General features: G+C 36.7%; 1 protein-coding gene across 1 annotated transcript in view; it reads left to right on the forward strand.

Moving 5' to 3' along the window:
* The window catches only part of CFAP47 (cilia and flagella associated protein 47), a 375,387-nt gene that overhangs the window by 289,929 nt on the left and 63,993 nt on the right, over positions 1–21,465 (forward strand). Inside the window, exons 56-59 of the mRNA XM_089324690.1 lie at positions 5,153–5,264; positions 9,769–9,873; positions 14,228–14,384; positions 17,351–17,449. Of these exons, the coding sequence (XP_089180816.1) occupies positions 5,153–5,264; positions 9,769–9,873; positions 14,228–14,384; positions 17,351–17,449 (473 nt within the window). The remainder of the gene's footprint in view (positions 1–5,152; positions 5,265–9,768; positions 9,874–14,227; positions 14,385–17,350; positions 17,450–21,465) is intronic.

Genomic DNA, 21,465 nt, shown 5'->3' on the forward strand with positions numbered 1-21,465 from the left:
TTAATATAGCTTTTTTAAAATCTCTGTTCACATCTTTTGAACATTTCTCTATTGGTTTGTCTCTGTTGACTAACTGAAAGAGCTTTATTTATTTGGGGAACAAATCATTGTGAATCATATATTACAAATACTTTCTCTAAGACTGTAGGTTCTTTCTTCAATTTCTTAGTGAGGTTTTTAAATGTAAATAAATACTTAATTCTAATGTAGTTTATTTGATTAATATCTTTGTCTTGACCACTTTCTCATATTCCAAGGTCATTAAGATCTTCTATACCATTTCTAGAAAAAAATAAAAATATTTCATGATCTATTTGGAATTGACATCTGAACATGATAGGAAAGATCAGGTAGCAGTAGCAGGGAGTATCCAGCCCAGGATGGTCTGTACTTGCCAAGCAACCACAACAAGGATTCAAAATGCAATAAATCTATAGCAGGCTAATTTTAAGTTGATAACTTTGTGTGACCTGTGGATGTTGTTAGAAATAGCCAAATGAACTCAGCAGAAAAAAACGTTCCCCACCCCTGAGGGTCATTACACTAATTCAGAACCGAAGTGATAGCAGCTTGGACCAGAGTGTTGACAATGAGAAGTGCCCAAGTGGTTTATTTTTGAAGTAGAACGTATACACTTTACTACCTCATAATATGTGAGATATAAGAAAAACAGAAGGGTCTAGATGACACCAAGGTTATCAGCCTAAGCAACTAGAAAAAAGTAGTTAACATTAATTGAGACAGAAAAGACTACCCAAAGAACAGGTGTCTTTTGGGCCTGCACATTTGAGGTACCTATAGGACATGTGAACGATAAGATGTTTGATAAAAATCCTAGAGTGCAGTAGAAACATCCAGGTTGGAGAAACATATCTAGTAGTTCCCAGCCTTGTATTAAATGTAGGTAGAAAAGAGTGGACTAAATAGGACTAGGCATTTGCACTTCTAAGTCAGAGAGAGACAACCTTGCTATCATCTATGGTTTGACTTATGAATTGTTTTTAATTGGTCTCAGGGTGATAGATAGTAGTCACTTAACAAATATTTGATAAAATGAAGTTAAATTAATTCAGTAACCCCAGGAACTTTTACACATTAGAAGCATCTCTTGCCTTGTGCATTTTAGAGTAAGAGCATTCTTCTTAGGTTCATAATATTTTGTCATCACCTGGATTCTGCATAAACTTTCTAAAAATGTCACTTTGTTTTTGAAAGGGCTTAAGACTCACAAGAAGCTGGACAGACAGCACAGTTCTCACATTCCCTTTTGGTTTTTAAGGTTCTACTACTCGGTTCACATTAAAATTACCTTTTGTTTTGTTTTGTTTTACATTGTCCAGATGGTAATATTAATTTTTGCTATTATATATTAACTAATTTGGAACACTTTTGATGGAAAAAATTTATCATGTCTATGAAGAAATACTTGGATGAGAACAAAAGGGAAAGTAGTAGCATGTTAAATACATAAATTTAATGCTGGCCCTAAATTATATGCACATTGGTAATACTTAGCACATGAATTTACAAATTACAATATTCATCTTTCATTATTTACAAAATTGGCAATTAAAGAAAATGTCTAGTAGATTTAATTGATTTTTTTCTATGCACAATGGATCAACCACCTCTTTAGTTTCTTTTTCTCCTTAGTCCACTGGCAATCACAGGTTGTATATAGTTTTCTGCCTTGCTGTATCTTTCCCTGTTTCAAATGTCATCAATTGGTATTAATCTTTTGCAATGAAATTCATTTTTTAAAAAAGATTTATTTGTTTATTTGCCAGGCAGTGTTACGTGTTACAGAGAAAGGGATAGACAAAGAGAGAGAGATCTTCCACCTGTTGGTTCATTCCCCAAATGGCCACAACTGCTGGAGCCAGGAGTCAGGAGTTCTTTTGGGTCCCCCACACATATGCAAGGCCCAAACACTTGGGCTGTCTTCTACTGCTTTCCCAGGCCATCAGCAGGGAGCTGGATCAAAAGAGGAGCAGCCGGGACACAAACCAGCACCCATATGGGATGCTGGTGCTTCTCAATATTTCAGTTTTTTCTTTTTTTTAAGATTTATTTTATTTATTTGAAAGTCAGAGTTACACAGAGAGAGAAGGAGAGGCAGAGAGAGAGAGAGAAGGTCTTCCATCTGCTGGTTCACTCCCCAACTGGCAGCAACAACTGGAGCTGAGCTGATCAGAAGCCAGGAGCCAGGAGTTTCCTCCGGTCTCCCACGTCGGTGCAGGTACCCAAGAACATGGGCCATCCTCCACTGCCTTCCCAGGCACATTAGCAAAGAGCTGGATCGGAAGTGGAGCAGCCAGGACTTGAACTGGTGCCCATATGGAATGCCAGTGCTGCAAGAAAACCATAATTTGGGCTTTAACCTGCTGCACCACAGCGCCAACCTCTCAATTTTTTTCTTATAGAAGCACGATCTTCTTGTCTGAGAATATGTTACTCATATTTTTCTGTGGTATTACTTATGCAAAAACTCAAGAAACTGGCTTTATGCAAAACATACATAGTTAATACCTAAAAGTTATAGGTAGCCAGTGATAATTTTATTGCATTTAATTTATTATAACTAATGATATTTTGGTTATTTTCATTGAACTTCTTTTCATATCTACCCAATAAAACAACAAATTTATGATTTACAGAGTTGTTAAATTTGCTATATAAAATTATATATGACTAATATATAATGCTTTCTCTATTCTAGAGTAAATTACAATATACACATATTTTGTAAAATAATCAAGAAAATGTTTCCTCATTTGAATTAATGAACTGAACTCCACTCAGTACATATTGCTAACTTTCTCCATCATAGGACCATGGTATTACAAAAATTAGTATCCACATCTGGTGTAGATTCCATTATTTTTATTACCGATTTGATATCTAAATATGTTCATCTTAATTATTTTGAATTACAAGCCAAAGATAGTGAAAAATGAGCCAAGAAAAATTGTACGTAAATAAAATTGTTACATTATGATGTTATGCTTCAATGTTACAGACAGATAATGCAAGGTGACAATTTGGATCCTATATGTCAAAACTCATTAGAAATTATGATTGATGGAGAATTATGAAGTCTTGTTGATTATTCTTTGCTTTAAGCATAAATAGCAGCCATATTTCCCTTGGCATTTCCTCTTCATCAGTTTGGCTCTTGTTAATGACATGGATGGAAACTTCATGAATTTATTACTTTATTATTTCTCCTAGTGTATATTAGCTTTTTTGACTGCATTTAGCAGTTACAAAATAATGGGTAAATATTGCTCCTAAAGCTGGAATACATTTCAACATCCAATATGGAATGACATTTCATTTCAAAAATAAAATAGAGGGTCTGGCACTGTGGCTCAGCGGGTTAACGCCCTGGCCTGAAGCACAGGCATCCCATATGGGCGCCAGTTCTAGTCCCGGCTGCTCCTCCTCTGATCCAGCTCTCTGCTATGGCCTGGGAAAACAGTAGAAGACGGCCCAAGTCCTTGGGCCCCTGCACCCACACAGGAGACCCAGAAGAAGCTCCGGGCTCCTGGCTTCACATCGGCACAGCTCCGGCCTTTGCGGCCAATTGGGGAGTGAACCATTGTATGGAAGACCTCTCTCTCTCTCTCTCTCTCTCTCTCTCTCTCTCTCTCTCTCTGCCTCTCCTCTCTCTGTGTAACTCTGACTTTCAAATAAATAAATACATCTTTAAAAAATAAAATAGAAAATCAAGATTATTTAATTTAGCCAATGTCATTGGTTTCTTACATGATTATTTTTATATTGCAACTTATAAATTTCATTATATCAGTTTCCTAAGGTTGTCATATCAAATACTATAAACTAGGTGGCTTAGGACAACATAAATTTTTTGACTGGGGCCTGCATTCTGCTCCACTTCTGATCCAGCTCACTGCTAATGTGCCTGGGAAAACAGCATAAAATGGCCCAAGTGCTTGGGGCCCTGCACCCATGTTGGAGATCCAGAAGAAGCTCCTGGATCCTGGCTTTGGCCCAGTTCAGCCCCGGCCATTGCAGCCCTTTGGGGAGTGAACCAGTGGATGGAAGTGGATGGAAGGTCTCTCTCTCTCTCTCTCTCTCTCTGTCTCTGTCTCTTCATCTCTCCCTGTAACTCTGCCTTTCAAATAAATAAATGAATCTTTAAAAATAAATAAATGTATTGACTAATGGTCCTGGAGGCTAGAAGTCCAAAATCAAGTTGCAAACTGGGCTGTTCTTTTGTTGAAACCTGTAAAGGAAAATCATCTTAGCTTCCTTTAGCATCTGGGGGTTACCAGTAATCTTTGACATGAAGATACATCACTCCAGTCTGGACTTCCATTATTTTATTTGTCTTCACATGCTCTTTTTATTTATTTCTTTTTTTTGAAATATTTTATTTATTTGAGAAACAAAGTTACAGAGAGAGGGAGACAGATGTCTTCTATTTGCTGGTTCACTCCCCAAATGACCACAACAACTGGAGCTGGGCCTGTCTATCTGATGCCAGGGACCAAGAGCTTCCTCTAGGTCTCCCACGCAGGTGCAGGGACCCAAGAACTTGGAACATCATCTACTACTTTCCCAGGCCTTAACAGAGAGCAGGATCAGAAGTGGAGCAGCCAGGACTCAAACCAGTGCCCATATGGGATGCCAGCATTGCAGGTTGCAGCTTTACCTGCTACGCCACAGCGCCAGCCCCCATACGGTCTTTTTCTAAGGATTACAGATTGTATTGGATTATGTGCCAGCGTATGCCACTGTGAATTTATCTTAACTACTTACGTGTATTCCAGATAACAAATAATATCACATACTGGAGATATTCAGATTTAAAGTTTCAGCTTAACTTTTTGTATGTAGTGTTATATAACATTATTAGACATTTTGACTAGTTGACATAGATAATAGGTGGACAGCATTGTTATTTTTAATAACTTTGCAATATTTACTTCTGAATGACATTTGATCATTATACAATGTATACATGAATCAAAAATTACATTGTACCCACAAATATATCCAATTATTATGTGTCAACATGTCTTTTGTAAGGACATAATTCAACCCATAATGGTTACTAACTCCATGGAATTATCATTGAACAAATATATGAGTGCCACCAACTTACCACATTTCTTTTTCTTCCCAGGTATGTCACTCAGATCATTCCCTTAGAAAATCCTACATATGAAACTTTAGAATTGCATGCAAAAAACAGTAATCCTAGAAATTTTATCCTGGATATTAATGAAAGTTCATCAGTAAGTACATTCAAAAAGCCGTGAAATGCCTTGTACCATAGAATTTTCCAATTCTGATTTGGAGACACTGGTAGAGCATTATTATTTTAAATATTCATAAACTTTCAAATTCCTAAAATTTAAAAATAGATTTTCTCTTTTATATACTTCTCCTTCAATTTTAATTTATCATTAAAATGTTACATTAATACAACTTTTGAATATATATATGCTAGAGTCATATTTGTTATGACTGAATTCTAGATAAATTCTGTTTTATATATGACCAGTTTAGCCGTTGTTTATTTTTTAATATTTTATTTATTTACTTGAGAGGTAGAGTTACAGACAGTGAGAGGAAGAGACGGAGAAAGAGGTCTTCCATCTGCTGGTTCACTCCCCAAATGGCCACAATGGCCGGAGCTGAACTGATCCAAAGCCAGGAGCCAGAAGTTTCTTCCTGATCTGCCACATGGGTGCAGGAGTCCATGCACTTGGGCCATCTTCTACTGCTTTCCCAGGCCATAGCAGAGAGCTGGACTGGAAGAGGAACAGCTGGGACTAGAACCGGTGCCCATATGGGATGCCGGCACAGCAGGCAGTGGCTTTACCTACTATGCTGCAGCAGTGGCCCCATTATTTTATTTTATTTTTTTTGACAGGCAGAGTGGATAGTGAGAGAGAGAAACAGAGAGAAAGGTCTTCCTTTTGCCGTTGGTTCACCCTCCAATGGCTGCCACAGCTGGCGCACTGTGCTGATCCGAAAGCAGGAGCCAGGTGCTTCTCCTGGTCTCCCATGGGGTGCAGGGCTCAAGGACTTGGGCCATCCTCCACTGCCTTCCCAGGCCACAGCAGAGAGCTGGCCTGGAAGAGGGGCAACCGGGAAAGAATCTGGCGCCCCGACCAGGACTAGAACCTGGTGTGCCGGCGCCGCTAGGTGGAGGATTAGCCTAGTGAGCCACGGTGCCGGCCCACCATTGGTTTTTGTAATAATTTCCTATTAATATGATTTTGAGTCCACAGCTTTTATATATTTATAAAGTTCCAAGAGACCAGTTCTACTCTAGTCCTTCCTGAGTTCCAGCCTCTCCCACCACGTATACTTCCAAACAGAGCAGTGTTCCTTTCTGCTCCTTTCTCTGCCCCATTTTCTCATTCCTGGCGTGTGGCAAAGCCCAGGTAGTTGATGGGTCCAAATCACTTTTCTTCTTCTTCCAAGTTACAAAGCAAAATCCTAAACGTATCATGGCCATCTGTGTTTCCAAAGCATAGCACACCAATTATTTATAGTGAATATGAAACCAGATATTTTTTGGTAAACTTTAAGATGATAATTATCATAAATTATTTTCAGCTTGAAGTCTGCTAGCAGACATGGTATTTAAATAAATTTATTTAAATTTAAATAAATGACTTTTACTATTTGCCATTTAATGATTGCTTAACAAATTTTTCATAAAATCATATTATTTACTTACATTATTTAGTATCCACCTGAATTCAAGTTTCCTCAACTGTTTCATGATAATCTTTCCCTCTTGAACTAGGATTTTGTGCAAACTCATTGAAATTGTCTATCATCATACTTGTTTGTTATGTAATATTTTTAAGTTGCAAAATGATCCCATATTAAGCATATTAAATATATCCCATTATACTAAACCAGTAGTTACGTTTAAATTCCTACCAAGGATGTTTACCATTCTGTCCTTGAAACCATGGGAGATACAGTCTTTAATGAATTTCTGTGAGTTTTAGGTAGAAATAATTTTAATTGAATTACTACTTAATGGACTCCACTACTTCAATCTTTTTCACACACTTCATCCAAATGCATATAGAAGAGGAATTTGAGGGCCGGTGCCGTGGCTCAATAGGCTAATCCTCCACGTAGCAGCGCCGGCACACCGGGTTCTAGTCCCCGTCAGGGCGCCGGATTCTTTCCCGGTTGCCCCTCTTCCAGGCCAGCTCTCTGCTGTGGCCCAGGAGTGCAGTGGAGGATGGCCCAAGTCCCTGGGCCCTGCACTCGCATGGTAGACCAGGAGAAGCACCTGGCTCCTGGCTTCAGATCAGCATGGTGCGCTGGCTGCAACGGCCATTGGGGGGTGAACCAATGGAAAAGGAAGACCTTTCTCTCTGTCTCTCTCTCTCACTGTCCACTCTGCCTGTCAAAAAGGAAAAAAAAAAAAAGAGGAATTTGAGGCCAGGAAAGGTACAATATTTAAACTTTGTGATTAGTAGTAGGAGATCTAAAATTAAAATCCAAGTTAATAAAATATGTTATATATGTCATATATATATAATATCTTTCCAGTGAAACAGCTTTATTCCTTCTCTGTGGTACATAGATAAAATGGTGATCTTTCTTTCTCTGTCTCTTTATATATATAAGGAAAAATATATCTAGAAATAATATATATAAAGATATATATTATATATATAAAGTTAGGGAAAGATATCTATCTAGAAATAATATATTCTTGTATATCTCTGTAGAGAGAATAAACTTCTTCATAGTTTCTAGGTTGAAAGAATATATAAAATACAATTTCCTTATTTTTACTTTATGTTTTGCTAAATCTAATATCCTCACACTCCTAAAGTATGCAAAAGTACTTTAAAAAGTGTGTCAAAACTTTAATTAAAATATTTTTAATTTGGTTCAAAAAATTTTTGAAATCCATGCATAGTCTTTTTGTGTTTTTTTAGATTTATTTATTTATTTATTTATTTGAAAGGTAGAGTTACACAGAGGCAGAGACAGAGAGACAGAGAGAAGTCTTCCTTCAGCTGGTTCACTCCCCATCTGGCTGCCAGGGCCAGAGCTGAGCCAAAGCCAGGAACCAGAAGCGTCTCCCAGGTCTCCCATGTGGGCACAGGGGCCCAAAGGCCTGGATCATATTCCACTGTTTTCCCAGGCCAGAGCAGAGAGTGGAATTGGAAGTAGAACAGCCATGACTCAAACTGGTCCCCTTATGGGATGCCGGCACTACAGGTGGCAGCTTTACCCACTATGCCACAGCACCAGCCCCATTTTTTTTTTTTTATAATGTGTATTTCCATGAACTATTTTTAAGTTTTCTTATATATTAGCTTATAAGCCTGGAACACTTGAAATAACAAAGAGGAAGCTAGTTTGAGATTACAATATTTGCTATAGATAAATCACACATATATAATGCTGAAATAATACTGTTCTCCATATAGAATTAAATTTACATTTGCATTTCATAATCAGAGTTTATTCAGCACAAAGTGCTATATTCTGCAAAGACTGAATGAAACTGTTAAGCTGCAAGTTTGTCACTTCAAGAGTTATCTGGCAGCCAGCGTGCTGGCTCACTAGGCTAATCCTCTGCCTGCAGTGCTGGCACCCTGGATTCTAGTCCCGGTTGGGGCACCAGATTCTGTCCCGGTTGCTCTTCCAGTCCAGCTCTCTGCTGTGGCCTGGGAAGGCAGTGGAGGATGGCCCAAGTGCTTGGGCCCTGTACCCGCATGAGAGACCAGGAGGAAGCACCTGGCTCCTGGCTTCAGATTGGTGTAGCGCGCCGGCCGTAGCGGCCATTTTGTGGGTGAACCAACAGAAGGAAGACCTTTCTCTCTGTCTCTCTCTCTCACTGTCTAACTCTGCCTGTTTAAAAAAAAAAAAGAGTTATCTGGCAAAAAGTATTAGCAGACAATAATTGGCTTGCTTTTGGACACCTATAATTCATCCTATAATTCTTTTTTTTTTTAAGATGTATTTTTTTATTTGAAAGTCAGAGTTACAGAGAGGCAGAAGCAGAGGCAGAGAGAGAGAAGTCTTTGATCCACTAATTCACTCCCCAAATGGCTGCAACAGCCAGAGTTGTGCCGATCCAAACCCAGGAGCCAGGGCCTCTCCCTCTCTTTGTAACTCTACCTCTCAAATAAATAAGTAAATCTTAAAAAAAAAATCTGAAGCCCTTACTATATTGTGATGGAGTCATTGACTTCTTTCACAACCTGTAAAGAGGTAATTCAATATAATAATGTACATACTCAACTTACTCCAAGTCATACCTAGAATGAACATATTCTTAGACAAAGAGGAAAATTTCATTGCATAGCCAAGAAGCATGTCTTATATCTAGGCGTAGAAGCAGTTCATTTGGTTTAACATTGCCACAGCTACAACTTAGGTCTTTGGTGGTTTAACATATACCATGAAATGGGCATTAAACTATGGGTTCTTAAATAAAATGAATGTCTGTTATTAGGGGTGCTAACACAGCTTTAAACATTAATCATGACTTTCTTTTATGCAGTGATGCCATGTAGTCCTTGTTAGGGAGGAAACATGTGATGAGCATCACTAAACCTTGTTTACCATGGAGTCTCTCACCAATACTCATGAAGCAGGAATACTGAGAACAAATAATGTGTTCAAGATGACATTTTCATCACACAAACATCACTCATACATAGATCCAGCACTCAAGGATTCTGCCTCAAACCAAAGTGTTTATTTTTGTTTCTCTTTTGCTTTTTTTCTGAATTTGCACAGGTGACTTTACCTCCTCACTCCAACAAAAAGCTAACTGTTTACTTTTGTCCTGCTGCACTTGGCAGAGCTGGTCATCAAGCTTGTATCAATTTCCACTGTAAACAGGTAAGATAGAGTATTGTTGAACCAAGTGAAGTTAATTAAATTTAAAAATCAATACGTAAATGTATTTAAATCATCCACATGACATATTTTACAATGAAAATAAGTTCATTGTCAATTGTTAATTAAGTGAACATTTAAAAATGCAAAATACATTATGCATATGCAGCCATCTAAAAATGTATTTTTAAATCTTTAAATGGCTTATATAAAGTAGAATATATACCCAGAATTAAAATATAGATTTTTTTACATTTAACACAAATGTCAAATTGCAGGCATATATGTTTATTTTCTGACTTGAGTTTTACTACACAACTCGCAGTGATCTTAATCATAAAAATGTAGAGTGTATCCTTGCAAATGTTGTGCAATTTTTTCCATCCCATCTCATCTGTTCAGTGTTCCTGAATGATAATCATATTTTAATATGTTTATTATTTTTTAAAGATTTATTTATTTTACTTGAAAGTCAGAGTTACAAAGAGGCAGAGGGAGAGAGAGAGAAAAGAGAAAGAGGTCTTCTTCCGCTGGTTCACTCCCCAAATGGCCACAATGGCCAGAGCTGGGCTGATCCAAAGCCAGGAGCCAGGAGCTTCCTCCAGGTCTCCTAGGTGGGTGCAGAGGCCCAAGGACCTGGGCCGTCTTCTACTGCTTTTCCAGAGCAGAGAGCTGGATCGAAAGTGGAGCAGCCAGGAGTCGATCCGGCGCCCATATGAGATGCCAGCACTGCAGGCGGCAGCTTTACCAGCTACGCCACAGCGCCGGCCCCAGTATTTTAATATATTTAATCATTTTTCTACATCTCCAAATATACTACATGTTATTCAAGAATTATTTCAATTCATTCTTACTAAAATTCTATAAAGAAAATGTTGTTGTCAATTATGGATCATGGATCATGGATCTGAAACACTTAGAAATTAAGATTGGGCTACTAGCAAAAGGTTGAGCTGGGACCTGAACCTAGAACATCTGGCTTCAACTCATCTTCATGGCTGCTTTTCACAACTCCAATTTGCCAAGTGATGGTAACACTCTTACTGCCAATGAAAAATTTGTGTAACTTCTTACATTTGTTATTATTTTTCACTTCCCCTAATTCCTTTGGGGAAGAAAATAACTAGAGGCAGGTACTTAATGTTCTAGGGAATACCAAAGAGCTCATAAAAGCCTGATATTTGAGGGACAGAGAAATAAATATAGTGCAGGGGTCCCCAAGTCAGTATAGGGCCTATGGGTGATTGAAATGTCCTCTTTTCAAAAACTATAGTTTGTTTTCTGAAAAATTATCTTTAGGCTGTTAAATTTCCTAGATAACTGACTTACACATGGCTGCAGCATATACTATAGAAGGATGCTTGATTCTCAAAAACGTTAAAGAAAACAAAAGGTAATCTCTTTTATATGGAACAGAAAGTATGATGGAGCTTATTTTCTTATACACAAATCTTTTTAACAAGACTAACCTTTTAAGTGGCTGGTTGATAGCACAATTAGAGCTCCTTCATCTTAATTATAGGGACAATCTGCTTGCATTTCTGATTCAAATAATATGTATACTTAAGGATAGTCTTGCATGTCAACAGGGCAATTTTCAGCTCTGTGTCTAATAACCTAGAAACTGAATGTTTAATTCCTTATTATCCTCAAAAGAACTCAAACATGTAAATAATCATCTCAAATCTTTTGTGAGTCAATTGAATACTGTTGCTCGATTTCAGTCACTCCAAGTATCTCCTTCCAAGTTATAGAATATCTAAGGATTCATCTATAGGGAGACTTGAATCAACAATTCATCCATTCAGCTACCAAGTCCAGACCCCGTCAACATTTTCAATATATCTTTCTAACCTTTGTGATTTTTTTTGTCTTCCTTTTCTATGCCTGAATCATTCTGAATAGGCATCTACAAGAGTATTTTTAAAACGAAGATCTTATAGTTTGTTTTTCTAAATCTAAGGGTTGCAAATAACTTTTTACCATTAGGAAGACACCCATATGGAGTTATGCCCCTCTCTGCATTTAACTGATTAAAGGCACACATAACTGACTGATTAATCTTAAATCAACTCGCAGCAGTGCTTGTAGGATAAGTTTTACCGTTTCTGATTATGCCTCTTTTCAGAACTGAGAGAAATAGCAATAGTTTATTATCAAATTCATTTGCTTCTGGTTTGGGTCCATATGAAAAGCTCTGTGTTGTAAAAGGCTAACTTTAGGCTAAAGTTATTTGTGCAGATTTTGAATCTTGAAATTACTTGGTCTAGGAGATCATGAATATAAATATTATTAACTCATGTTATGCCACTAGAATCTTTTTTTAAGATTTGTTTTTTTATTTGAAAGGCAGAGTTACAGAGGCAGAGAGAGAGAGAGAGAGAGAGAGAGGTCTTCCATCTGTTGGTTCACTCCCCAAATGGCTGCAATGGCTGGAGCTAAACTGATGCAAAGCCAGGAGCCAGGAGCCAGGAGCTTCCTCCAGGTCTACTACACGGGTGCAGGGGCTGAAGGACTTGGACCATCTTCCACTGCTTTCCCAGGCCACAGCAGAGAGCTGGACGGGAAGCAGAGCAGCCGAGACTCGAACTGCTGCTCACATGGGATGCTGGCACCAGACGGCAGCTTTATCTGCTATGCCACAGTACCAGCCCCGCCACTAGAATCTTTAAGTGAGATCTGTTACTGAGCAACAGATTAAGAACAGTAATAAGCAAGTGTGGTAATTGGTAATTCTCTTTGGGCTGAAGCATTCTGTTCTGAGATTTTCTTTCCTGCTTTTCAGATGTTTCATTTTTACTTTCAAATAATCACCCTTGTTCAGTTATAATTGGTTGTGTGACTCATTCCATTTGGAAGTCTGAATAGCAAAACTGAAGGAAGAAACAAAATCAGTCATTTTATAATCCAGGATCAGTCTGTGATTCTCGTAGCCTGTATCTGTGGAAAGTTCTGTTGATTCGCAGAAATCTTCAATCCCTTGGAGCTCTGCTCAGTGTGCAAACCAGATTTCCTATCTTTTGCCTCCACTTGTTTTATCTTTCAGGAGCACCAGAAATGGACCTTTAAAAAAGCTAAAAAAAAAAAAACAATGGGCTGAAAATTGTTGTTTTTTAAATTCACCTGTTCACTGAGTTGTTTTTTAATTTCCCTCTTTGTAGCCAAGTAGATAAACTAATCAGTGGTGGGACAACAGATGGATATCAGTGATCAAGAGTAGTGAGATGTGCTCTAGCATAAAAACTCCAACACTCCAGGCCAATTGAGAACACGTTAAGACACAAACTTCTTTTTCTAGTTTGGCTCATTCCCAGTGGCTTAAAGTAAACTAATGTCATTTCAGTCAGTCAGTTGAGTAGAATCAAGTTAGGACATCATAACTGAAAATGTAGTAAACTTATATTATTATGCTAATAGAATATGTGACTAACAGTAACATAGTTATTTGAAGATAATACGCAAGTAAAACTTGGCTTTTAATCCTGTAAGAGACAGCATTTTATGGATTTCTTGTTACCACACAAAATAAGTTTCCCTCTTTTTATTGGAGTTTAAATAGAAACATTTATATAGTGTGAAGGAGAGTAAACTAGGACATCGTTCAGTTGTTCGTCAGTTTTTCTCTGATATTTTTGCTCACCTACAACATTGGCAAAGTTTTTGGTGGAGAAGTATAAGACAGCTGAAATTGAGTCACGGTTTGTTATACTTTCAAAGGGTTTTTATTCTAATCTAAATAAATACAAAGAGAACACTTTCAAACAATTTTTTGAAAATTTTTGAAACTTAAGTAAAAACATTTAATCTCCACAAAATTATTGAGCCATTTGTCCATATTATATGATCACAGGAAATATGCTGCACTAGATGATGGGATAAATATTATGGCATACAGTTGCACATAGTTTTTTTGTGAGAGTTTAATATCTGCCTCACCTCCATTGCCTTCTTGTGGTAGTCATCTTAATTTCATTGGAAACTCACCTTACAATTTTGGAAACCTCATGTAGTGTTTGGTATACAAATTTTATACAAATTCATCTTTTAAAAAAGACCTTAAAAAGAAATGCAAGGTTTTCCATTAACATTTCTCCTTTACATTGCTATAAATAACCTTAAATGCATTGAAATACATTGGGTATTTAAATATTGTCATCTACCCTCTTCTTTCCCATGTAAAAAACATATAGAATGATTTCAATAAAATCAAGAGAATTTGAAAAGAAAGGAAAGATAAAACAATGAGTATTAAAGCTTAACAAAGCTTTTCTTATCTGTCTTATTACATTTATTAAATATTGCAAATAAAATATATTCATTCATCATGCATATTTCATGAATGTTTATTTTCAAACAGTTCAAAGAATGGAAAGTATACCTCTCTGGAGTAGGACTGTACCCTAGGACTATGGACATACAAAGAGTAATCACATGCCTTGGTGTTCGTTCATCTCTCGTTATAACTTTCAAAAATCCCACCCTGCAATATGTCACCGTTGACATCATACTAACAAGTATGTTGTTTTTCTTGCTTTTTATATGCTATTTTATAGATAGTGCTCAAACATCTTTTCAGAACATCAAAAGATTTTAGAGGTAGTTGACACTTTGAGATCTATTAGTTCAACAGGATTTTTTTTTTTTTGACAGGCAGAGTGGACAGTGAGAGAGAGAGAGAGAGACAGAGAGAAAGGTCTTCCTTTGCCGCTGGTTCGGCTGGCGCACCGCGCTGATATGATGGCAGGAGCCAGGTGCTTCTCCTGGTCTCCCATGGGGTGCAGGGCCCAAGCACTTGGGCCATCCTCCACTGCACTCCCGGGCCACAGCAGAGAGCTGGCCTGAAAGAGGGGCAACTGGGACAGAATCCGGTGCCCCGACCGGGACTAGAACCTGTTGTGCCAGCGCCGCAAGGCGGAGGATTAGCCTAGTGAGCCGTGGCGCCGGCCTCAACAGGATCATTTTATAACAGAGAAAACCAAACCAAGATGGAGTATGTTGGCTGAAATCATGGTTTAAACATTGTGGAGCCAGAATCAGGATTAGGTAGTTATGTACCAAGTCAGGTTCTTCGGATTTTATATGTAAATCCAAATATGCAATTTGTTGGATTGTAAGATTCTTATGATATTATTCAAATATCACAATGCATATTCCTCAAAAATATATAGGAATTCTAATGTTAGGAATATGTTAGAAATTAGAGTCTAATGTACACATACTACAAATATTTTTAAAGTTAATTAATTAATTAATTTGAAAGGCAGAGTGACAGAAAGTGAGCAACAGAAAAGAGATCTATCCACTGATTCACCCTCCAGATGGCCACAATGGCCTGAGCCAGGCCAAAGCCAGGAGCCCAGAACTCCACCCTGGTCTCCCATGTGGGTGGCAGGGGCCCAAGTACTTGAGCCATCTTCTGCTTCTTTCCCAGGAGCAATAGCAGGCAGACGGATCAGAAGTGGAGCAGCAAGGACTCAAACAAGCACTATGATGTGGGATGCCAATGTCACAACTGGCAACTTACCCACTGCACCACAATCCTGGCCTACATATGACAAATTAAAGGACACATCTCCATTAGATGTTGGTACCTTTGCTAATATAGCTGTATGCCATACCTGCTATTTTGTGTGCTCGTTAATGTCAAGAGTAACCTTAATTCATAGCTTTATCCCTTTCTAAATGAATGTTTCCATTTGTTGATAAAATAGACACCAGCAGTTTATTGAAGAGTAAAGCAAAATAGCACTATGGGAAAAGATGTGCATACAGTTAATGTCATATTTTAATATTATAGATATCAGCTTCCATTTTGAGAGTTGATCAATGTAAACAAAGTGTTGTGACTAATGCTTTTTAGTGTTAATTCTGACCATGATGTTCACCAGCAGTAAAGTACTAACGCACACAATCTAGCATAATTATGATAAGCTAATCATACTTAACAGGACATGGAAATACCTGGTGCAGTTCTTTTCAAATAGTAGAATCAATTTTTGAAAATTTTGTCCCTCGAGGCCCTCTTGAATCTTATCTAAAATACATCCAGAGTTGAAAAAATGTTAATACTAAGGTTGTGGTAATCAGTACAAACTGCCAATCAGGGTCAGTATGACTGTTCATAAGAGAAGACATAAACAGTTCTAAGAAAAAGTCCGACAACCTCAATAATATTGCTTCCAAATTCAGAATTCAACTTTTTAAATATTTGAATTAATAAGTAAACACTCTGGGAAGTTTGAATTGCATTTTATATAGAGAAAAATTATAGTATCAAATATACTAATTGTCTCTTTATACTTTAATTAGATTATTTGTTTTAGTTTACTTTGCTCTCCACACAAACTTTCTTTTTTTAATAAGGGAAACTAGAAGAATTATTATAACTAATTTTTAGATAAGTGATCTGAGATGCTACTTGCTTACAAGGACTTTAAATATTTTTACATAAAGTGCAAACTGTTGAAATCCTTACTTAATGCATACTAAACTGATCCTCTGTAAAAAAAAAAAAAAAAAAAAAAAAAAAAAAGAAATTATCAATTCCCAACTTGACTCTCACTGGGATTAAACATGACAATAGGTCTGCTCTGATTTCATCATCATTTAAAAAAATCATCTATTATTTTTCACTTTATGTTTCTGTGTGGGAGCAAACTGTTGAAATCCATACTTAATGTATACTAAGCTGATCTTCTGTATATTAAGATAATCGAAAATGAATCATGATGTGAATGGAAGGGGAGAGGGAGTGGGAAAGGGGAGGGTTGTGGGTGGGAGGGACGGTATGGGGGGGAAGCCATTGTAATCCATAAGTCGTACTTTGGAAAATTATATGCATTAAATAAAAGTTAAAAAAAAAAGTTTAAATACCTTAATATTTAGAACTCCTTTCACATTATTCTTGATTAGTAGCTCCCAAAATTCAGTAAGCAATCCAGGTCCACACTCCCTTATTCTGCTGGGCAGTAAGGCCTTTCACAAGCTATCCCAATGCATATTATCAAAAGACTACATTTTCATAAACACTGATATTGTCCAAAACATTTTTTAAATTATACACCTCTAATAATAAAATTCTCAGCATTCCTTTCAATGTATGTATATTGGTTTTTGAAATGTATACATGTAGCACTATGTATTTCATTATCATGTATTTCATTATCAAGAGAGCTTGTCTCATTTTTACAGAAAGTTATTAAGCTCTACAATCCATTTTTAGATGATAAATTCAAATAGGCTTTCAAAAATGCCAAGATTTTTTGAGTTGACTTTATAATACTTTTAATATTATAGAAAAACACAACAGTGAATATGTTCTTCAAAATGCTATTTAAATTTCATTTCAAAATATACTTCAAAAAATATTTATCAGAGTAATTTTCTACCATAGAGGAATTTTCATTCTATTTCCATCTCCATTGAGTTTTTTTTCTTGAATGTGATACTGAAGTGCAATATCTTTGTATTTTTTAATTAGCTCAGGAAGATTCCAGGCGACTTGCCGTTGATCATTGCTGGGATAGCTTCTTCATTGAGAATTCCGCCTTCAAGCTTAGTACTATGAGTCATATACATGGTACAGGAGTTTTACTTTATGTTATATCATTGTATATACTCTCATATTACATAGATGATGTATGCATCTGTTGTCTTAATTATGCAAATTAACTATTCAATGAAAATTAAATATTCAGTGAAAATTAAATTACAGTATTATAATTTAGAAACAAATTTTAGTTAAGAGGAAAACATGGATTGCATAATATTTATGTGTATTTATTACTCTTGTGTTGTTTTTCATTCCATAGCACACAAGACTTGTTAAATATTTCATTTTGGAATTTTGAATAGTTGAATGGAATGCTATTTAATACTTGTGTGTGAGTTAAGGAAAATTTTGGAATATTATAAATAACTAGTGTGATGAAATACTCATGAAAAATAACTATATCTTTGGAAAGCTAAATATTATTTACAAATTTATTATAAAATGTACATATATTTTTCTTATATATTAACCATTCCATTTGAATATTGATGAATAGGAAGCAAATCTTAGAAATGATGAAATTGCTCAGAAATCTAAATCTCAAAATTATTAATTTGCTTAAAAATAACTTTCTTGAATTACAAAAGCACAATTGTTAATATGATAAAGTATGAATTATCTTAATATAATATAAAAATAAGAATTGAAAATAATAATCACTACTGACGTATCCCAAAAATAGGTTAATGGCTTTCTTTTATTTACTATTGTCATTTATATCACCATCTTCTTTTTTTTAAGGCTTACTTTATTTATCTGAATGACAAATTACAGAGAGAGAAGGAAAGACACAAAGAGAGATCTTCTATCTGCTGGTTCACTTCTCAAATGGCCACAACAGCCGGGGCTGGGCCAGGCCAAAGCCAGGAGCCAAGAGCTTCATCTGGGTCTCCCACGTGGGTGGCAGGGGCCCAAGGACTTAGGCCATCTTCCACTGCCCTACCAAGCAGATTAGCAGGGAGCTGGATCAGAATTTAAGCAGCTGGGACTCCAACTAGTACCCACGTGGGATGCCAGAGTTGCAGGTAATATCTTAACCCACTATGCCACAACTCTGGCCCCAGTGTATCAGCATCTTAAATCTCACTCATTTGTCCCCTTTGATATGACTCCATGATATAGATGTTATTATTCTCACTGAATTGAGAAAGTTGCAATTCAGAAACTTGAAGTTATATAGAATCAAAACAGTTGCTTAATGGCAGAGCTGTACTTCCTTGTGTCTGACTTCAACTTTTGCAACCTTTGCAATGTATTAAAAGCAACAGTAACACAAGAGAAGAAATATAGATGGCCAAAGAATGTTGAAAATATGCTCAGTGTCACCTGTAATCAAATAGTTGTTGATTTAAGCAATGGTCCACTAAGTTTTATTTTTTCTTTGTTTTTTTTTTATTTTAATGAAACTACCAATGCTAATGTTTCTATGCTGACACTGAAACAAATGTACAGTGCTTAACGGAATAGAAATCACTACATAGTGTCTGAGAAGTGCTTTGTGTAATGTATTTAAAGAAACCAAGGGGGCCAAGCTATAATGTGGCAGGTTGGGCTACAGGCATCCCATGTGAGTGCTAGTTCAGGTCCTGGCTGCTCCTCTTCTGATCCAGCTTCCTGCTGGTGCACCAAGGAAAGCAGTGAAAGATGGCCCAGGTCCTTGGGCCCCTGTGTCCACATGGGAAACCCGAGGTAGGAAGCCAAGGTTCCTGGCTTCTGGTTTGGTCTGCCCCATCCCTGGCCTTTGCAGCTATTTGAGGAGTGAACCAGTGGATGGAGGATTCTCTCTCTCTCCGTTTCTCTCTCTGTGGATCTGCTTTAAAAGAAAGAAATAAACCAAAATTATTATCCTGTAAACCCAGTTACCTTAGCTCTAAGAACACGTATGATAATTATGCTCTTTGTTTTTCACAAAACATAGGAAAAATCCATTCTACTATCATTATGATACAAGTATGTGGATTTTAGTGCATTGAATCCTTTGAGCCCAAACTTCTGTAAATGGCCATTACACTTTTTCTATCATTATAGACACTCCTTTCCTTATGCTTTTCAATTGTATTATCCATCTTCTAGCTTCTATGTACTAGGCAAAGCTATCACCATAGTAAATTAGTCAGTGATTGCTACATTAATACTTTACAGCAAACAACCCACTAATCTCAGTGTCTTATCACCAGAAGCACTTATTTTCTTACTTATGGATATGCTGATAGGGAAACTTTTAGATTTTGTGACAACATAAGGACTGCTGTATATGTTTACTCATTCTAGGACATGCCAAGAATATGTTCTGATTGTGCCTGGACAAAGCACAAAAGAAATGGAAATGCAATATGCCTCTTAATTCTCATCCTGTATAATATTACTGAAATCCACTCTCCATTGGCCAATTTATGTAATGTTTGGTCATGATTAGTAACAATGAAGTTTGGAAATACACTGTACATATCAAATAAAAAAATCAAAACAAATGTCAGATTACCATTTTTTTGCTGATACATAAAGTTGCTAAATATTCTATGATTTTACACAAAGAATAGAAGGTATAGATTGATATAAAAATCTCAGAAATTTATTAGAGCCATCTCTGAAGACTAATTCACTCATTTATATCACCCTCTCAGGAATTTTCTAAACCTCCATATCCTGAATTTCACATCCACACCATGACATTTCTCACCCTTCTTCCCTGCTCACCATCCCCACCAACCTTATTTAATTGTTCATTGTCTCTTCCCTTTATCATGGAAACTTCAGTTGTTTGTCTCTTTGCCTCCCTGTTGTATTCATATATCTTAGAACAGAATCTTAGCATATAATAGTCTCTAACAAATATTAGATCTTGAGCAAATTGAGCAAGGAACTGTTGGGGTTGCTATGGGTACTGTAGGAAATGTTAGAGAAAATAACTCTTGCTTCATGGACCTTAACATTTTGTGGAGAAGAAGAGATAAAGAACAGATGGATGAAGAGCCATGTAAAAAGCTTTAATTGTTTAGAGAGATTGAGTTAGTGGAGGCTGTTTTCAGGGAAGACATGTAAATATTTGAAAGAAATTAAACAAAAAGTTGAGGTAAAACTGTTACAAGTAGAAAGAGGAGAAATTGCTAAATTTAGATAGGAATTGGCTGAGAATGGTGATGCAGCAGCACAGTGAAGGGTGGGGAAGATTGGAGAAGCTGAGCAGAGAAAAATCAGCAGGAATAGAGCACGTGGGGGCTTTTCTAACCTCACCTACTACAGTCAATCTAGAACACACAACTCTTGGTATTACTACTTCGCAATTTTTGTTTTGTAAGTATAAAATTATTCTGAAATAAAATGTTAACAAATAAAATTTTAAAAACACAAAAAAGTTTTAAATAAAATAGTGATATGGCTAAATGTGTATTTTACAAAATAGTAACTCTGTGTGATTATACTGTGGCATGTGATCCTGAAATAAAGGATGAAAATGGTAGAGCTGGTAAGAAATGGTCTGAAATGAGATATGTTTTGATGGCTTTGTTATCAGTATTTACCAATATTCTGGTAATTTGCAGTAAGGGGAACAAAAAAAGAAGCAAGTTTGACCCTTACGTTTTTGGCAAGATAAAACTAGGTAACTAATGATGCCAGTAACTGAGAAAGAGAAATCTTTCGGGAAAAAAATTAGCATGAAGACGAAGGGGCAACTCTATGTAGAGTAATATCTATTCTGAGAAACTAGATATCCATGTGCAGAAGAAAAATGTAGTTGTAACTCAGGAGACAGTTTAGAGTTGAAAAGCCTAAAAATCAATGACCAGGAAGATAATGTAACCAGAGCAGAGACATGGCTATTGAACCTAGGGCAAAAACAAGAAGAACTTTCTAATTTTGTTTTTTTTTTTAATATTTATTTTATTTATTTGAAAGACAGAGTTACAGAGAGAGGTAGAGACAGAGAGAGAGATCTTCCATCCACTGGTTCACTCCCCAGATGGTCGAAATGGCTGGAGCCGAGCAGATCCAAAGCCAGGAGCCAGAAGCTTTTCCCAGATCTCCCATTTGGGTGCAGGGGC

The sequence above is a fragment of the Oryctolagus cuniculus genome, chromosome X (assembly GCF_051225735.1).
Source record: "Oryctolagus cuniculus isolate XC-2025 breed Fujian yellow rabbit chromosome X, ASM5122573v1, whole genome shotgun sequence".
In the NCBI taxonomy this organism is placed as follows: Eukaryota; Metazoa; Chordata; class Mammalia; order Lagomorpha; family Leporidae; genus Oryctolagus; species Oryctolagus cuniculus.